The 15,756-nt window shown below is 39.5% G+C and overlaps 1 protein-coding gene across 10 annotated transcripts in view; it reads right to left on the bottom strand.

The window, feature by feature from the left end:
* PHACTR1 (phosphatase and actin regulator 1) overlaps positions 1-15,756 on the bottom strand; it is a 297,005-nt gene that overhangs the window by 39,704 nt on the left and 241,545 nt on the right. For all 10 annotated transcript variants that reach the window (XM_005525288.3, XM_088062219.1, XM_088062211.1 and 7 more), the window contains 2 exons: positions 9,509-9,717; positions 7,855-8,011 (listed from right to left, as the gene is read on the bottom strand). In XM_005525288.3, the coding sequence (XP_005525345.2) occupies positions 7,855-8,011; positions 9,509-9,717 (366 nt within the window). The remainder of the gene's footprint in view (positions 1-7,854; positions 8,012-9,508; positions 9,718-15,756) is intronic.

Below are 15,756 nucleotides of genomic sequence, written 5' to 3'. Positions count from 1 at the left end.
TTTCTATTACCAAAATATTCTGTTAGTGCTACAAGCTTTATTTATATCACCATGAATTATTTTGCCCAGCAGAGAAATGTGGCTTCCTCTTATATAAAAGCTGACAGTAGTTTGGCAACTAAAAGCAAAAGTGCAATCAATTTGGGGCAGAAAATGAATGATACCACACCCCACTGGAACTGCAAAGGAAATTAAGGTAGATTTAATATATTTGTCTCAGCTGTGTTGACAGCCTGAATTAGACCTCAAATACGGACAGTGTCAGGGGGGTGAAGAGTATGGGAAGCACGAAGGGGAATTTGTAACCCCATTTTGCCTCAACTTCCGTAGAGAAAGCATGGAAGAAACAGGTGTTTCAATGACAGGAAAGTGTGACTTACACTGCTTCCACAAGAGCAGAAAAACGAACAGTAACAGACCCCAGAAAAAACAAATTCCTTTCTGGGCTGGTGACATATCTGATTGAAATGAACTTTGGACATGATGAAAACACTTTCCATTTCATCAGTAGTCACACAGATGTCTCTGGGGAGACGTAGCCCTCAAATGCCACTCCCTGCTGTGTACCATTAAAATAATCCCTCTCCTCAGAACAACATTCCTCCTCCTTTATATTAGCATAAATAAAATGTCTCTGTATATTTGGAGCTCCATCTTCTAACATGGAGAGACACATCTGCCCAAGGAGAGACTATATCTGCTCTGCAAGGTTTTGCTTCCATAAATAACAAAACATCTGCTGGCCCTAGCTGAGCAAAATTGATGGGGGCAGTTTCATCCCATGCCAAGGTGGAGCTGCAAAGGTTAAGGACACTGTTCATCCCCCAAACCAGGGAGTGTGTAGAGGTGATGTGTTTTGTGGTGACACTGTCACGTCCCCTTTCCCTTGATTGCTCCACTGACCTTTTGCCATAGCAAATTACTCAGACAAAGCAAGCTCATGCTGTTAGCTATGAAATGCAAAACAACCATCAAAATGATAGTAATAGCATATCATGACATTAGGCATGCCTTTTTCTGTGATGAATGATGATATTAGCCATGGAAACTCCTCATACAAAGAGGTAAGTGCAAACCGTGCTCAGAAACAAGGATCCCTTTCCTATTGAAAGACAGAGTTAGATGTGTAAAGAGATCTTGGTATTGGGGTGGTTTTTTGAAAGTACACAAATGTTGCTGTCAACGAGAGATCAACTAATGGAATATTCCAAAGTTCATAGCATGTATGCATTTTTTGTGATATCAACATACCTTAAATAAATAAACAAGCAAACAAATAAATAAATAGATATGTGCATCTCTTTCAGCTTGCCTGAAAGCCTTCCACTGAAAGCTGGTGGAAGATGCAGCCTTCTCAGAGTATTTTAACTAATTGAAAAGCTGCCTCTCCTTTCAGCAGATCAGAGCTCACCAGGACACTGATCACAGAAAAGAGGACTGTCAAGGGCCTTGAACACCCATCTCCCATCTGCACCAATGCACAGAACCCAGACCAGTTCTGCTCAAAGTACTTATTCCCTGCGTTTGAGCCCAGATGCGTAATGGTAGCTCAGTTTCAGCTCATCACCCATAAATAATCACCTCCTTTTCCTGCCTTCCTCCTGATGCTAAGGGCAATTTTGATATCTCCCTTGTGGCTTCTGCAAATGGATAGCTTCCTCATGAAGCAAAATTAAAAGAGGAAAAATGCCGTTCTCCCTAGGTACCATTGCAGCCGAAACTGGGGCTCAGCCCTTTGCACTTTTTCTCCGTCACCCCCATTCATGTATCTAGTGCTGTCACATTGTCCCCTCTAATCCAGGATTTAGATGAGCTTGTTTACCACAATCCCATTTTCCATGTGATTTATCCCCAGCACCCTGCACACGAAGAGGCAAGCTTCACACACATATGCGCGTGCGTGCTGCCATCAGGGATGAGCTCTTGCTTTAGGCACTTGCTTTTCCCTCATTAGTGGAAGCTAACAATAAGTGTGAGAATTGCAGACGTCAAACGTAATTAGGAAGAAATTATTTCACATTACCCAGCAAAATGAAGTCTTTGAATAAAGCCTAATCCTACTGTCTGCCCATTCTTTTTTATCCCTAAATGACTCGGAGATAGGGAGGGCACAAAATTCCCTCCACAGCACCAGATGGGGACCAGCCACGAGGAGATTCAGCCATGCTCAACAGGGGCCATCATGCTGCCATCCTCTGGCTGAATAAACCCTTCCCTAGTGGGACTGCAACGCTGCTTAAAGAATTAACCATTTCAAAAAGCTGAATCTCTTCACAGCCTAAATTCTAGTAAATAAAAATGATTGCTTCAAACTATTCAGTCCCCTCAGACCTCTGAAGGAACTGCTGTGTGTTTCAATGACTGTGCAAGCCTTGCAGATTGACCCTTCCTCAGTACTGGTAATATTTGTTACCTTCATGGTGATGCTGGCAGTCCAGTCCTCTTCCCAAACTGCCCAATTATTCTATTCTTCTTTCTAGTATCTGATAGGAATGAGTCCAAAAACCTCACAGCAGTCTCATGACATTTTAAAAATCAATGACAATTTTTTATACTTGTGGGAATTCACCAAGTTAATTCCATCACAGGATTTCTGTTTCTAAGCAGCATTTTTCAGCACAGCTGAGGAAGACGTGGTATTGACCAGGGAATGTGTAGATTACCTTTCTCAACAAGGTAGTAGGTGACCACCATCTGTCAAACCCACCATTCCATAGAGTTTTATGACTTCTTATGCTGTGTTTCTCAGTCACAGATGTCTTGGTACCATTTCCAAAACATCAATGGGACTATAAAAACACATCTAGCAGGTGTGCATGTCCAAATCTCAAGTGTACTTATTTACAGCCATATGCACACAGACAGCAACTCTGTGATCTATTGCCTCATGATCCTTGCAATACACTATTTATATTGCTTCAGATCACAATTTTCCACTTGCTGGTGTAAGGACAGTACCCCATAAGGTATTGCAGTGAATAAATCTAGGAAGATACAAAAAACAATGCAGAGCACTACTGTATATCTGGCAGAGAAACTTCCCTCTAATTCACTGCTTTAAAGCCAGCAGAACATATATAGTGACACACACAGGATTCAGTCAAGCAATTGGAAGAGCATCTCTCAAAGTCAGGAAAGAGGCAATAGGTAGTTACTTTCTTTATTTGTTTCTCATTTCCTAGTTAGCTAATGCACAGGACGCTGCTTCCCCACCTCACCTCTCTTTGCTTTCACACTGGGCACGATAAATATGACCCCTACAACTAACAGCTTTTGGCAGCAGCATGGCACAAACTTTTATTGGATTGCAAAATCTTACTGGCTTGCCTGTGGCACCTTCCAGTGAACGGTAGCAGTCCCCTGACAAGCACTACTGCCAGTGGACAGCCTTTATGTGTCTCCTCTGCCTCCAGAGCTGCAGACAGTGGGTAGGAGTGTGCTGATGAGACAGATATTAGGTTGACCAGTAATAATACTGCGAATATCAAGAAGTTCCTTTAACATTGATTAATAACAACATGATGATAGCACACTGGATCACCGGTTGTTTTGTGTTATTAGATCATCCAATTCCAGCAGGTGAGAGAAGCCAGGATGAAAACAATCAGGGAAAACAAATAAATACACTGTATTCTTGAAAAGCAGTGGACTAAAATCTCAGTTTTAATACTCCTGTATCTAATTGCTAATGAGGACCCTCACCAGAGTTGGTGGGTTAAGGGACTGAAAAATACTTGAATGCTTTAGAAAGCCCCCTGTGTCGGAAGTATGGCAGATCAGACAGTCTAAAGACACACATTGTCTCAGAGTATGAGGGAGACTTTGTGAAAGACACACAAAAAAACCCAGGTCTTCCCATTCCAAGAGAGTACAAAGTCTGGTGTTTCTGTGAAGGGCTCTCGTGTTTACCAAATACGTTGATTGAGAAAGTCTGTGTGGTCTTTTATGACCAACATTTTGATTCTGTGGTGAAAGAGAAGTGCAAGGACTGGCACTGAAGCACCTGTCTCAGTACCAGGGGACTCTCCTGCAGTCTGTGGGAGACATGCAGCTCTGCTGTCCATCACCCATCAGTGCTGGCCCTCCTTTTCACCAGGGCTTCCTAACAGGCCTTTATCATTGCCCTGGGAAAATCTCCATGCTCACCGTCACAGCCTGGGTATGCCCCATTCCTCTCACCCTGACAGCAACTGAAAGCTAAATCCAAGTCCTCCTGGCTGCTTCTCTAACTGGAATAACAGGGAACCTGTGCTTCCCAGCAGGTCCAACACAGCCAGTGAGACAGGCAGAAGAGGGACATCTGTCTTTTTCCTCCCTCTCCATGTAAATTTTCAGAGCACTGTTTTTTTCTCTGTGTTCTCCTTTCACTGTAAGACAGTTCTCCTGTCTTATGGTCAGACAGGCACACTTCTTGAGCAGCTGTTAAGCTGTGCAGGCACCAGAGGGATAAAATGGAGGAGGAATTAAGGAGAAGCTGAACAGGCAAAAAAAAAAAAAAAAAAAAAAAAGAACATCATACCCACTTAAAGATTTACTTAGCACAGAAGGTTTGCATTTCAGAGTGGAAGATAATGGAGCTGTAAAGGTTTTTAGCAGCCAAGAACATGGCCTCCAGCATCCATTTCCTATTCCCATGCCATATGTGGTTTTGAGCTGAAAGTTCTGCATCTTAATTCACTATTTTTGCTCCTTGCTTCATGGGAGATGTCACATTTTGGAGTAATCCATTCTGGTTTGGTTAGAGGAGGAGGTCTTCTAATTAATTGCTGTAATCAATTGCCATAATTGCTATTAAGGACTCCTCAGAAATGGTTTATGGTGCAGCAGCCTATTCATGTGGCTGGAATTCATATGATGTGGAATCTCCTGCCTTTGTTAGGACATATTTTGCCACCTTGGGCAAGAAGCTCCATTTTTGCTTGGGTCTGCATGTGCTGAGCCATGACACAGGACGAAGACCAGGGAAGCGTGACTTCACAATTCATGTGAAATGTTTCTATGACAGGCACAAAGAATTTCTCTCCTGGCTGAGTGAGCACCAAGGTGTGTAGTAGGCCAGGTCCTCCTATAAGATACAGTCCCTCCAGCCTCACCCTTACAATTGGCCTGGTGTAAGTCACGGCACTATTCTCCCAGCATGGGAAATGGAATTCTGCTGTGGAATCTCTCTCTCTTCCAGTTGGCTGATGTAATACTCAAGTCATAATAATTTTCTGGGAATAACAAGAGGTTCCAAACTACATTTAAACAAGATCTGAACAGACCTTTCTGAGCCAAACTGATTCCCAGTGCAACTCTAATAAGGCTGGAGGAACTGCACCTGGGATGATTTTGGTCGCACACAATATGTCAACAGCCAATCTCAATATGCCTGGATAGAGGCATCTTTGAAAAAGACATTCTCTTTATAATACTAAATTCTGATCTGCCAAATGTGGCAGCCAATGAGCTCTTCCAAATTAAATACTGTGAGGATTATGCATAAATACTGAAGTATCCTAATCAGCCTCTTGGTGAAAATTAATTGATCCATTACAGACAATAACTCTGTGCTGAAGTTTTTATTCTGCATTTTTTACTTCTGTAAGTAGCATATATGATTTGATTGGCTGGATATTTTAAACCCTAGGGGACCATTGGTGGAGCAGTACAAATCCCTCTGAAATCCAAAATTGCCAGCTGCAATTATAGTCTGCATCTAGCATCTTCTCTAAGGACTATAAATGCTTCACTACTTTAATTTTGGTTGGCATTTGCATCACTGTGTGACAATTACCAAGCAACAGCAAAGGATGGATTCAGTAATAAAGTCTGGACAGTAAGGAAATACTGTCCAAATTGAAATATTCTCTCTATTTTAACTTAATATTCATCAGTTTGTGCACATGGATATATCGCATTTAGATATAAAACACTGGTAAGACAAGCACCTTTCCTTTTTGCTGCTGAAATGTCTGTGGCTTCTTACATATTAGATATAAGAAAAATTGTTTTCTCCTCGTATTTCATGATTATTTTCAACTACTCAAAAGGATGAGATACTAAGTTGTAAATACTACTAATTTAAAGGTCAGACTGGCAGCTATACCACTCCAGTTGTGGAATTCTACCATTTTCAGTGATGTTACACTGATATAAAGCAGGAATGAAACAGCTGTTAATCAGCTCAGCTATTTTTTTGAACTCATATATACACAGTATTAATTATTTGAAATATTTGTGATTGCCCTTAAGTCCTAGCTATATTAGAAGACAAGATCAGGCATTATAGCTCCAACTGTTAAACTCAGATTGGCAGAGATACAATTGGGGAAACAAAAAACAACATTATGAGAATATGGGGCTTAGAAAGGAAGAGTTTTGTGTATTGCTAAAAATAGCTTCTTTTGTTAAAAAGGCATATGCTGAAAAAATATTGTTTAGCGAGGAAAAAAGCAGGTTTTGGAGAGGTGAAAAATAAAATACTTATAATGAAAAAGACCTGGTGCACAGTGAGCTGTGCAGAATCAATGTTTGTAAATGACATCACTTTCCTTCACCAGCCATAGCTGGAAAACTTCAGAAAGACCTAAGTAATTTAGGCAAACGGGTGACACAGTGATAATGCTGTTTCATGTCATTGCAAGCAGTGAGATAGGCTAAGAGACAAACATTTAAATTCTTCACATGCTTCAAAAGGGTTCAAATTTAATCATATAAGCACTGGGACCTTGCTGTCCTGTGCTGTTCTTTGGGACCCAGAGCCCCATTGCAGCTACAGTCTAACAAGGTTGGAATAAAGCTGAGTAAAGACTGAACTGAAAAATCACAGTACCAACAACAGTGCAACACAATCTTACATATTTTGGGCATGTTTGCTGAAGCCCCTCAACAAGAAAACTGAAGAATTGGAGTTTTGGAGTAGGTTGAGTATGAGCCAGCACAAAAACTTTCAAAGACAGTTTGGAAAGGTGTGGTTAGTTTATTCCAAAGAGGTGATAAACAAGGCCATGAGAGAAAAGTAAATGAATTGCTGAAAGTGGTATTTACCAGGAGCTCCTTCCTGTCTCCATAACATGGTAGCAGTGTTTCCCCCTTATCCACCTACCCCCAAAATAAAAAAATGAAAACATACAAGAAAATTCCCAACAACTGGTTGGCCATCTCCTTGTGGTTTTCTCACTGGAGAGCAACTAACAGCATTCACCAGCTCTGCATACCACCAAGTTGACAATGTAAGAGGATTAAATTGATTACAGAAATCATGCCATGCACATAGAAGGTTCTTAGACAGTTCTGTCTAACCTCAGTTTACCAATTCTTGTCAGAAATCCTCCACATTTAATGGCCACCCCTTTATACCCCATGTAATACAGAAAGCCAGAACAGTTGGTGAGTAACTGAAGAAGGTGTTTAGACAGGGTAAATCTGTCCAACCTGACCCAATGAAGGACTTAACCTATTTTGCACCAGGAAAAGTCTCAGCTACTCACAGGAGGTACAGTCAGAAGAGAAAATTATACCTCTGACCTTTGGCCAAACTAATAGCTTATAAAATGGCACCTGCAGCTACAGTCCAAAATGTTATCCAAACTGAACATTTTCCAATGATGCACCAAAAAGAACCAAATTCATGTAGCTCATACTGACACATAACCAAAGGTCCCATAGCGTATGGCAGGAAAATGAAATGGGGAGTTATATGGGAAGCTTTACTGAACCAGAAACAACGTATATAACCATTTTTTCCTCTCCATGGCTTTTCCTCTTGAACATTGTAACTAAACAGATCTCAAATGTTTAAAGACTAAGGAAAAAACTACATCCCACCACATATTTCCAAAAGCAAGAATTAAAAAAAAGTTTCTCTCTTACCTTGTTAGCTTTGTCCCAATCTGCTGCCTAAGTTCAAGCCTCTCTTCATCAGTCTGCATGGGGAGGATGTTCTTTTCTTCCAGCTCTCGCTTGGAAGGCCTGTTGCTTAGTTTGATTGCTAAAGAGTCCTTCCTGCAGAGTTTCCTTGCCAGGGGGCCTGTGTGAGAGAGGAGAGGGTCTGCCAAAGGAGGTGTCATCATTTCATTACAGCATGCAGCTGGCAAAGAAGTACTAGACAAGGGACAATATGAGGCTCCCCTTTACTGGTATGAACTATGGGAAAAGGGGTGTAATTAACTTCATGTGCTCAATTAACCTCAATTCATATCATAATAAGGAAAAACTGAAATTTGTATGTATACAGAAAATAGAAATTAATATATTCCTCCATAGAGGGGAATGGAGAAGAAGGGCTTGTTTCAGAATTGCTGGTACCATGTATAGCTTTCTGTAGTACAGTATTTCCACATAATGGAATGAAAAATTCAACCTCAGAGTCTGGGCATGCAGCAGAGCTACAGCATGTGAAAGGAGAGGGGTATCTGAATGTCTCTTGCAATGTAATATCAAGACATCTAAGCCAGCACTAGAAGGAATCAAAAGTCAATCAGAAGCAGCATAAATCTCTGTGCACATTAACGAACTGCTTCCCAGGCAGTGACAGTGGCAAAGACCCTAAAAACCAGTGGCCTTTTATGGCTCAAATTTGCTTTCTTAGGCTCATGTCCAAAGCAGTTTCAGCAAGGAAGACAGACACAGAGAGACACAAACACATGAGAGGTTTTGGCCTCCGTCAGGAGAGTGTGAGATAGTGCAGTCTGTTCTGTTTTTAGTTTAAGAGCAAACACTGCTTAATATCACTTGCATGGTAAGGTGGTTTCTGAGGAGATGAAATATGCCTGGTTCAGAATCTTCTTTCTGTGTGTTTTAAAAGGGATGTTGTTTGATTGTACTGCTTCCAGTTTTCAGAAGAAAAGAAAGCCAAAGGCCTGGAACTTCAGTGTCTAGGATGACAAGCAATTGTCATATATAAAATACTGTATCTTGTCTTCATGGGACAGTCTTACAATGCCACACTGAGGCAGGAGTTGGGTTTCCTTACAGAGGTCAGGAAGGCCACAGGTCCTTTCCCAGTCTGTAATCATGATATGGCTATTGATTAACATCTTCTTATCTGAGCTCAATCCTCTGACTGTGACCCCTTTCAAAGCATGTGCACATTTATGAGTCCAAAATTATTTAATACTGACTATATATAAAAGCTCTAATTCTCTATGTGTGGCAACTATTTCATCCTCCTGAAGTAACTATTGACATGATCTTGACTTAAGCCAAAGGCAGGACTTCTCTTCACCATGGGCATTTGGGAAAGCGAATCCAAAAGCCAATTTTTAATTGAACCAATATAAGCCCAAATCTATCATTTGAATTTAGTCTGAGTGCTACTGAGACAGGAATTCATGTATATTAGTGAAATCACTATAAATTCATACTGTTTGTTATTTTGAATTAGCAACCCCATGTAGTCAAGCCCTGAGAGATGCAAAAGCCACAGCAAAGAGACAAAATACACAGACCTTGTATTTCCTTTGTGTATTGCAAGTTCAGAGCAAAAATTAAATAAGTGAGGAAAGAAAAATGGAATAAGTCTTACTTGTAAATAATGAGTTATCCTCCTCTTCATCTTCCTCTTCTTCCTCTTCCTGCCTTGGATAGAGGCAGGAAGAATCTTCATAGTCAGTTTCATGAGGCACATTTTCTTTATTGTCATCGCATTCGATCACAACAGTTGGCACTTGTCTCATGTCTGGAAGGCCCCCAGGTCCTGTTTTTGTAACACTGTCACTTGTGTGTAAACCAGAGCTGTTGGGAAAGAAAAGCAAATAAATAAACTAAAGGAAACAGGTCAATGAAAGGCAGAGTTGCTTCTCTCACTGTATACTGGAAAGTAGTGGTCTTTCATCCCTTTTTGAGAAGAAATGAGAACAGAATGATTTTCAAGACTGGCAAGACATCTAATGGGTTTAAACTGAGTACTTAATAGATTTAGGGTACAACACTTATTAGGGAGAGGCAGGACAGCATGCAGACAGAAATACTGTCAGCCAGGACGAAAGCACTAAAGATCTGGGGTAAGTACTTAGTGACCAGCTACTCAGTGGTGAGCACACCTTCAGCCTGGTGTCTGTGTGACCTTTCTGCTATTGTGCAGACAGCAAGGGGAAAATGTTTCACCTCACCGCAAAAGGTGGAGTAAGACTGGGAGGAAGGAAGGATAGGGATAGACTAGGGGATAATTGTAGAAAGACAGAGGGAAAACTAGTGGCTTGCACTAGTGATGAGTGACTTGAGAGGATGGCAAGTGCACAGCTCTTTGACATGCAGGGGAGTGAGCATGTGAAACTGGGCTTGGAGAAAAGAGACTTTGAGAGCAGGTGAGAGTAACCAGGAAGTAGCTAAAACCTGGGAGCTTTCTTTGCTAATGGCACAGTTATGTGGGGGATGACCATGATGATATCCCTTGTCCTGCCCTAGCTCTTTATCCAGCTTGGTGCTGATGATCAATCAGAATTAGCACTAACATCATATTTCTTTTGTCACAGGTGTGATTGATTATTTTCTGCATCTTATGAGATTAAGACCTGTGGTGAGGACTGCTACTATCTAGCCCTGTTTACGTGTTGAATTCAAAGTCCTTTACCAGATAACATATCATGTAGGGAAATGGGAACATCAGAAGGTGAAGATCAAATTCAAAGAAAAAGTGAAAGGAAAAGTCAGGAACAGAACCATGTTTCCCAACCAATTTTTATCTAAATAGTTCATGTTGCTTTTCCAGTGTGAAATCTGAATGAGAGACTGGCAGGCAAAAATGGTGGCAGCTCAGGATTATCTGTAAAACAGCAGAAACTGCCCTCTGACTGAAATCCTGGCTGATGCAATAGCTCTATGAAAAATGGGCAACATTTGCCTCTCTATGTCAAACTCCCATTTTACTTTCTAGAAGAACACAGGTATGAAAGCAGATGTGCGGGCCAAGTTGACCTTGAGGCACACAAACTTGGATCTGACAAGTATTGAGTACCCTCAATTCCCTTGAATATTTTAGCCTAAATACCAGAGGTGTTCTGTATCTTAAATAAAATGTATTCTTCTCTTTAAAAGATTTTCTACAGAAATCTACTGAATCTACTATCTTCAGCTTGAAATACTTTGCTTTCTTCTAACCCAAAAGTTAGAATGGACTCTTAAATGGCTGCCAGATAACATAATAAGAGAGTTTTTTAAAATGTAGTTCTAGGAATATAATGCTACTCCAAATATGCTTAGGGATTAAAGAGAAGAAAAGACTTCAGATCCTGTGAACAAACCATACCATGCTGTTATCATCATCTTCAGCTTCAAAGAAATAATTTTGTTAATTCCAACATGTATTATTGCAGACTAACCAACGAGATGCAGAGCTTTACTAGAAGCCTTGAAGAGACAAACTTGATTTTCTTAGTGATAGCCCATGTTTTGTGCCACAAAGTGAGATTCATGAAGAACTGGCTTGCAAATTTTTGTATGGAACTTCAATGAGTTTGACACAAAAAACTTTATCCCAGATGCAGTTTAGAATTCATCAACTGAATTCTCATAATGACACATCCATACGCTACAATCTTTAAAAATGTTGAACTAACTATAATTTATTGAAATGCTTTCAGAATTTTTATATTATGAACTTCATTAAATCTGTTTTCTCTGTAAGGTAATTTTTGAGTAAGTCTTTTAAAGAGGAAAGAGAGGAAATTCAAAAGTCTGGAATCAAATTTCGGAGAAAAACTCCAATATTGTGAAATTCTGTTAACATTGCTAAAAAAAGTACCCAAAACCTCCAATTGCAAGCACACAACCACTGGATCATTCAGTTAATTTTAAAACAATACATACACAGAGAGTAAGTACAAATTCACTAATTTGTACTTACTCTCTGTGTACCCTTCTGAAATACAAATGAAGGGAGGAAGAAGTAGTTCAGCATCTAGGACTATATGGTGCATCCCTGTTCTGTAAAGGATGGTTGTAGCTTCTGGATGCATCCTTTCGGGTGTGTCCATAGGGTAGCAGATATCAAAGTGATCCATCAATTTAGGTTATTGAGCAGATAAGAGGATGGCAACAAAATTTACAAGTTACCACAGAGGATTTTTATTTGAACTAGTGATCTAGAAATCTTCTCATCTCATTGTAAGTTTTCTGAATCATCCACTTTCTTGATAATACTACCTTCTATTTTAAGCCCCTCATTTTTCCTAGTGTTTTGTGTTGTTCTTGATTAAAATCAGCCCTTTCCACAGCAATTTGACTAAATCAGCTGTCTAAGCAAAGTGCTTATGAAATACATGCAGTACTGCAGTATACTTCAAAAAGACAAATCAAGGTCACTGGATATGTCCATTGCGTATAAATGACTCTGGGTCATTAGCAAAACTTCCACATGGTCATGTGGTCTACACCACAAAATTCTTAGCACTATTCACCAAAAAGGACACTATTGTTTCAAAAAGCCCATTTTAAACCAGTTTTGCGTTTTGCAACAAAATTAAAGAGCTACAGTTAAGCAAGTACTTGTTTAAAGAAGATCTTAATGCATGTATCTGAACATTTCATAGCTCCCTAGAATAAGAACTTGCAATTACAGCTGCATCATCTTTACATGATCAAAACAGCAAAAAAGTTACACCACTATAGCTTACAATGTTTCGAGCGAGAAAATACTTCAATGAAAAATCACAATTTAAGCATATAAATGACTCATGGTACAGACAAAATAAAGAAAAAAAAAAAGTTAAATACTTCCTGTAAAATCTAGTGGGAAAAACCTGCACACTTCTTGTCTGTCATGCCAGGCCCTTTAACTGGGGAATAAAAAGTTACATTTTTATTAGAATGTTTTCAGATCCACAGTACGCTTTTCTGCACTTACCAGTTAAAACAAAAAATCTGAAAAAACTTCAAGCCACTGGAATACTACAGGAATGTGTGTGAGAAACAGAGACAGAAGGTAGAGCTATAAATATTAAGTGTTTCTATCCTTAGGCAATGCTAAAGTTTAGACAAGAAGCAATTCTCTTGACAAGTTTTATGGAAGATAAATGTTTTCTGACTCAAATATGTTTCATAAGATTTACAAGACACTGGCGGTAATGTCTAATGCATTTCATTTCATAAATCTACAGTCTGAAGCTGAGTTGGGTGTCCCAGAGGAACTGGTCTCACACGCAGTCTTTTTGGACACAGTGATTTTTTACTGCTCTGCCACAGAGGCAATTCTAGCCTGGAGTGAGATATTGCTACTTAACAGCTCTTTAGTACATATGGTGAACAAACTGAGGCCTGGATTCATCTGCACCCGCTCCTGTACATGAGCCCACAGAGTAAATTAAATTAATTGTCACTATTCCAGGTGACTCAGGCTGAGAATTACACAGGCAAGGCAAACAATCAGGCTGTTTCAGATCAAGAAACTGCCTCACTAAGTCAAAATTAAAGACACATTTAGGTGTCGCAAGAGAGTTTCTAAAGTTTCCTCAGCCACTGTTTGTGATGCACAGCTTTGGGGCATGGTCTTTCTTCTCAAATTCAGTTCAGTCAGGACAATGAAATCTGTGTATTTTGGTGGCAGGGCTTACCAGATTTTCATCAAGTCCGAAAATGCATTCTGAAATGGCAAAAAATGGTGTCCAAATCTAGTTTTACTTATGCTTGGCAAACACCCTTTGGACTGAAGGGGAAAGTAATTTGCAGTAGGACACAAATTAGCAACAGAGGCTGAAGAAAAAAGGTTACATGGAAATTACACTTTTCTCTGTTTCACCTTAATCTACCCTAAAACTGGTAATTTATCAGGGAAAATAGAGGCAAACTGGCAGCACAAATGACATGTCATAATAGTCATACTATGACAAGGGGCAGATTGCCCTTCTGAGAATAGGTTATGAATAGATATTATAAGTACCAGAAAATGTTTGCAATCAAAAGCGTTAAGTGCACAAATCAACTTAATGTTCTATAATGTCTGTAATAAAACTGAATAAAAAATCCAGGAATTAACTGCCATTTTAAGTCATAAGAACAACTGGGACTTGAACAGCTATTACATGCCTTTTAATGTACCTTAAGATATTAACTAATTAATATGCACTAGATCTAGGTGAGGCAGTTACATGCAATCACTCTTTCAGAGGGTAAAATAGAGATAGAGAGACTCAGTAACTTTCTCAGTAACTTTCTTAAGGTCAAAGACAGAAAAATCTGGCTCCCAGGTCTGTACAGAGGGAAAGCTCATTTTTCTCTGGCAAGCCTGTGGCTCATTGGCAAAGCACTGATTTCAACTATCAGTCTTCAGATGTTGTTAGACTATTTGAATTCCAGAGATCTTATCTGTGTAAGCAAAAAATCCAGATTGCTGGAGGAAGGGAAGGTTTTAGCCTTTCATTTGTTGTTCATGTCTACATTCAGAGACCCGGTGAACAAGAGAGTTGTGAGGTCTAAGAAAAGTTTACTGGGCAAAATGTGGATTTCATACAAATTGATTCAGCAAATATCATTGTAGCTTAAATGACCTTGAGGAGCTTCTACTGCACCAAAGAAACTAGATACAAGGAAGATAAGGAAAAATTCCAGAAGAAGAAGAAAAAAACTAGAGCTGAAACCTGATCTGTACTTGTCTATATGATCATCTCTTATTAAAATCAAAACACTATTCTAAATAATCCCCCAAATTACCAGATTTGGCAGCATTATTACTGCAGCACCCTGGCAATTATTCTGTATAGTTGTAGGATACTTTCGAGATAATAGCTGAGATCAGAAGGAAAACCCCCTTAGTATTCACCAGAAGGTGATAAGAGACTTATCAGGCTCTCTCATCTCCTCAGGATTATTGACCCAGCAGTAGTGGCCCAGTACTTTGCTAACTTGGAAGGATCAGCAAGGTGTAGGATGTCACTCCATATCCTATGCATACTACAGATGTGAGCACACTACCAAATTCCAAACAGAGGAAGAAGATCTAGGATCTTCACAGTTTTAACATGCCCTCAAGAGTTTTGGGCTGAAGTGTGCAGTGACAAATACTGCAGCATAATTTCTCTGGGGTTTAATGCAGATTTTTACAATAAGGGAAAGTAAGTACTGTCAAAAATAATAGAAAACAGTGGCATTTAGTGCAAGTAATTGTCTCCCAAGTAAAATAAATATATTTTAAAAATATGCAGAAATCTTCAAGCACACTTGGCAAATTTATCTAGATTACAATGTAGCTTGAAAAAAGGAGATGAAGAATTTAACAGCAAGATCATCTCCACAGAACTGTAAATGGGTTGAAATACTTTTACCTCTATATACTACAAAAATAACAATTGCTGTTGCAGAGGAAATGATCATGACCTATTTTCTCCTGTGTGAATGCAAAATTTATTGATTTGTTTTGACAAGGAATACAAACAAAGTACTCAATACATTAATCCATGATTTAACTAACAGTTAGTCAACATAAAAAAGGCTATGAAAAATCTGCCTGCAATATCATGAACTAGGATTCATATTCATTTTAAATGTGAAGTATAGTGTCACAACCTTTTCTTATTTTCCTCTTATTAATTGCAAAAGGGAGCAATTGCTTCAGACTGGGACATGAATGCTTGCTTATTCAGTTTTTAACAAGCAGCAGAGCTTCAGCTTCAAAATAATAGTTAAACCCAAACAGCATCACCGTCTTTCAAGCAGTTAAACATATTGGTAGACATAAACATGATGGATGACTAGAAACTGGAGCATTCATTGCTGTGGGGCAACAGATGCCACAGTGAAGTCATACTCTGAGAGATGTCACTGGCTCGGGATAACAAAGGG

This window comes from Pseudopodoces humilis, chromosome 1, assembly GCF_049639895.1.
Source record: "Pseudopodoces humilis isolate 2021_Gansu_Grassland_sample_001 chromosome 1, ASM4963989v1, whole genome shotgun sequence".
NCBI classification, from domain to species: domain Eukaryota; kingdom Metazoa; phylum Chordata; class Aves; order Passeriformes; family Paridae; genus Pseudopodoces; species Pseudopodoces humilis.
This window is presented reverse-complemented; position numbering and strand designations above follow the sequence as displayed.